The sequence below is a fragment of the Morus notabilis genome, unplaced genomic scaffold (genome assembly GCF_000414095.1).
Source record: "Morus notabilis unplaced genomic scaffold, ASM41409v2 Scaffold1285, whole genome shotgun sequence".
Classification (NCBI taxonomy): Eukaryota; Viridiplantae; Streptophyta; class Magnoliopsida; order Rosales; family Moraceae; genus Morus; species Morus notabilis.
In genome coordinates, this window is record NW_010362783.1 from 352,647 (window position 1) to 356,480 (window position 3,834).

Consider the following 3,834-nt stretch of genomic DNA (forward strand, 5'->3'; position numbering starts at 1 on the left):
TCAATCCACACATAGACCTCCTCTTTTTAATGGGGTTGATTATAATTATTGGAAAGTAAGAATGAGAATTTATTTACAATCTATCGATTATGCCTTATGGCGAAATGTCGAAAATGGTCCATTTGTTCCCACAAAGAGAAATGAAGATAAATTAGTTCCTAAGGACCCTAGTGAATATGATGAAGATGATGAAAGAAAATTATCCTTAAATGCTAAAACTATGAACATTTTGTATTGTGCTTTAGATAGAAATGAGTTTAATAGGATCACTTCATGTAAGTCTGCACAAGCCATATGGCATACTTTAGAAGTAATACATGAGGGTACAAACCAAGTAAAAGAAACTAAGATAAATCATCTCGTTCGTGCATACGAAATGTTCGAAATGAAAGATGATGAATCAATCACCTCTATGTACACACGATTCACCGATATAGTTAATGGTTTAAATTCTCTTGACAGACCGTTCAAGGAAAGTGAATTGGTGAACAAGATCGTGAGGTCATTGCCTAAGTCATGGAGTGTCAAGAGAACCACATTGGAGGAAATGAAACACCTATCAACTATCTCTCTCGATGACTTGATCGGATCTTTAATGACTCATGAACTTTCGCGAATGAAAGACAAGGAAGAAGATGATAAGAAGAAAAAGGGAATAGCATTGAAAGCTTCAATCCAAGAAGAAGTTAATGAACATGAGGAAGAAGACGAACTTGATCAATTAGACAAGGAAATGATCTCCCTATTCACCAAGAAATACAAGAGATTCTACAATAAGTATAACCAAGGCAAGAGCTCAAGAAGAAATGAAGAAAGGGGAGATAAAATTAAAAGAGATGAAATCATTTGCTATGATTGCAAGAAGCCCGGACACAAAAGGACGGAGTGTCCTCTCAAAAGGAGCAACAAGAAGAGCTCCAAAAGAGATGAACTCAAAAAGGTTCTCCAAGCAACTTGGGATGAATTAGAGCTCGGAGAATCCGATAGTGATGAGCAAGAAGAAATAGCAAATATGTGCTTCATGGCCATTGATGATAATGAGGTAACCTCAAATTCTAAACTTCATATCGAGGAAAATAGTATTATACCTTTTTCAAATGAGGATATAGAACATGCATTTTCCGAATTACATGAAGAATATACTAAACTTGCTCATAGAAATGCATCTCATAGAAAAACTATAGAACTACTTAAGAAAGAAATCACATTGTTGACAAATGAGAAAAGTACGATATTATGTGAAAATGTCTCCTTAAAAGAAAAGGTTGATGATTTGACAAAGATCATTTTGAAGTTCACCAATGGAAAGAAAAACTTTGATCAAATGCTTGGTGGACAAAGATGCGTTTTCAACAAAGGAGGTATTGGTTACAAGACTCATGTAAAACAAAAATATTTTAAAAACTATTTTGTCAAAGCATCAACATCGGATTCAAAATATGTGTGCACTTATTGTAATCAAAATGGCCACACATCTTTCTCATGTGCCATTAAAAAGAACACATATTTTGAAACCAAACAAGTTTCAAGAACTAACCCTCAAGGACCCAAATTTATGTGGGTACCAAAAATCAAAACTTGATTTTGCCTTGTAGGAGCCAAGAGAGGAAAAGGTCAAGTGGTTTTTAGATAGCGGATGCTCAAAACACATGACGGGAGACCTTTCCTTACTTAAAAACTTCACAAGGAAAAACGGAGGACGTGTGACATTTGGCGACAACACAAAAGGAAAAATTCTTGGAGTTGGCGATGTCGGTAATAGTGCCTCTCCCTTAATTGAAAATGTATTTCTTGTTGATAATTTGAAACATAACTTACTTAGTATTAGCCAATTGTGCGATAAGGGATACCGAGTTGTTTTTGAATCATCAAAATGTTTGATTGAAAATGTTTGCAATAATGAAGTGGTGTTTATTGGTGATAGAAGTGAAAATGTTTATACAATAGATATTGAAAAGTTATCATATAAAAATCAATGCCTTTCCGTTTTAAATGATGATTCTTGGCTTTGGCATAGAAGACTTGGTCATGCTAGCATGCACCTACTTTCAAAACTTTCTAGAAAAGAAGTTGTTAGAGGATTACCAAACCTTCCTTTTCAAAAGGATAAAATTTGCGATGCATGTCAATTTGGAAAGCAAGTTCGAACCTCTTTCAAATCTATTTTAGAAATCTCTACAACAAGACCTTTGCAATTGCTTCACATGGATCTATTTGGTCCATCAAGAACAACAAGTCTTGGTGGAAAACATTATGCATTTGTCATTGTTGATGATTTTTCAAGATATACATGGGTAATCTTCTTAGCAACTAAAGATGAGGCATTGAAAACATTTTTATATTTTTGCAAAAGAGTTCAAAATGAGCAAGGTTATCTAATTACTACCATTAAAAGTGATCACGGTGGAGAATTTGATAATGATGCTTTTGAAACACTTTGTAATGAGAATGGGTATAAACATAATTTCTCGACACCAAGAACACCACAACAAAATGGTGTTGTTGAAAGGAAAAATAGAATTCTACAAGAAATGGCTAGGTCTATGTTAAATGAAAATGGATTACCAAAATACTTTTGGGCCGAGGCGGTTAACACTTCTTGTTACATTGTAAATAGAGTTCTTATTAGACCAAAAATGGATAAAACTCCATATGAGCTTTGGAAGGGTAGAAAACCCAACATTGGTTATTTTAGAGTCTTTGGTTGCAAATGTTTTATTTTAAACACCAAAGACAACTTGGGAAAATTTGATGCAAAATCCGATGTTGGAATTTTTCTTGGTTATTCTACTACTAGCAAAGCTTATAGAGTATTTAATAAAAGAACTTTAGTTGTAGAAGAATCCATGCATGTCGTATTTGATGAAACTAACACCTTTGTGGAGAAAAGTCTAGATGATGATGATTTAGGTTTGGAGCATAAAATGAGCAATATGGAGTTGAATGACAAAGAAGCAATGGATCCCAAGGAGAAAGAACCTCAAACCTACAACACACCACAACGTCAAGAGGATCAAGTTAATGATTCAAAACAAGATAGTACATCCAATCAACTACCGAAGGAATGGAGGTATAGTACCTCTCATCCTAAAGATAAAATCTTAGGTGACATCTCACAAGGAGTGGTTACTAGATCATCACTTAAAAATGTTTGGAATAATTTAGCTTTTCTTTCACAAATTGAACCAAAAAGTTTTAAAGATGCCGAAAATGATGAATTTTGGATTTTAGCGATGCAAGAAGAGCTAAATCAATTTGAAAGAAGTGATGTATGGGATTTAGTCCCTAGACCTAGTACTCAATCTGTGATTGGCACCAAGTGGGTCTTTAGAAATAAGAGAGATGAGCACGGAGTGATTGTGAGAAACAAGGCTAGACTAGTGGCCCAAGGTTTCAATCAAGAAGAAGGAATAGATTATGAAGAAACCTTTGCACCAGTTGCTAGATTAGAATCCATTAGAATGTTATTAGCCTTTGCATCCCACAAAGAGTTCACTCTTTATCAAATGGATGTTAAAAGTGCTTTTCTTAATGGATACATTGTAGAAGAAGTATATGTAGAACAACCACCCGGTTTTCAAGATCACAAGTGTCCGGATCATGTTTTTAAATTGAAAAAGGCTTTATATGGTTTAAAGCAAGCTCCTAGAGCTTGGTATGACAGACTTAGTAAATTTTTACTCCAAAATGGATTTTCAATTGGAAAAGTTGATACTACACTATTTACACAAACAAAGGGTGAGGATCTAATTATTGTACAAATTTATGTTGATGATATTATTTTTAGTTCTACTAATGTTATCCTTTGTGAAGAGTTTTCAAAGTGCATGCATA

General features: G+C 34.2%; 1 protein-coding gene across 1 annotated transcript in view; it reads left to right on the forward strand.

Annotated features, from left to right (window-relative positions):
* Nucleotides 1-3,834, forward strand: part of LOC112092461 — a 6,219-nt gene continuing 2,385 nt past the window's right edge. The window contains exons 1-3 of the mRNA XM_024168687.1: nucleotides 1-1,381; nucleotides 1,596-3,105; nucleotides 3,232-3,602. Of these exons, the coding sequence (XP_024024455.1) occupies nucleotides 62-1,381; nucleotides 1,596-3,105; nucleotides 3,232-3,602 (3,201 nt within the window). The 5' untranslated portion in view covers nucleotides 1-61. The remainder of the gene's footprint in view (nucleotides 1,382-1,595; nucleotides 3,106-3,231; nucleotides 3,603-3,834) is intronic.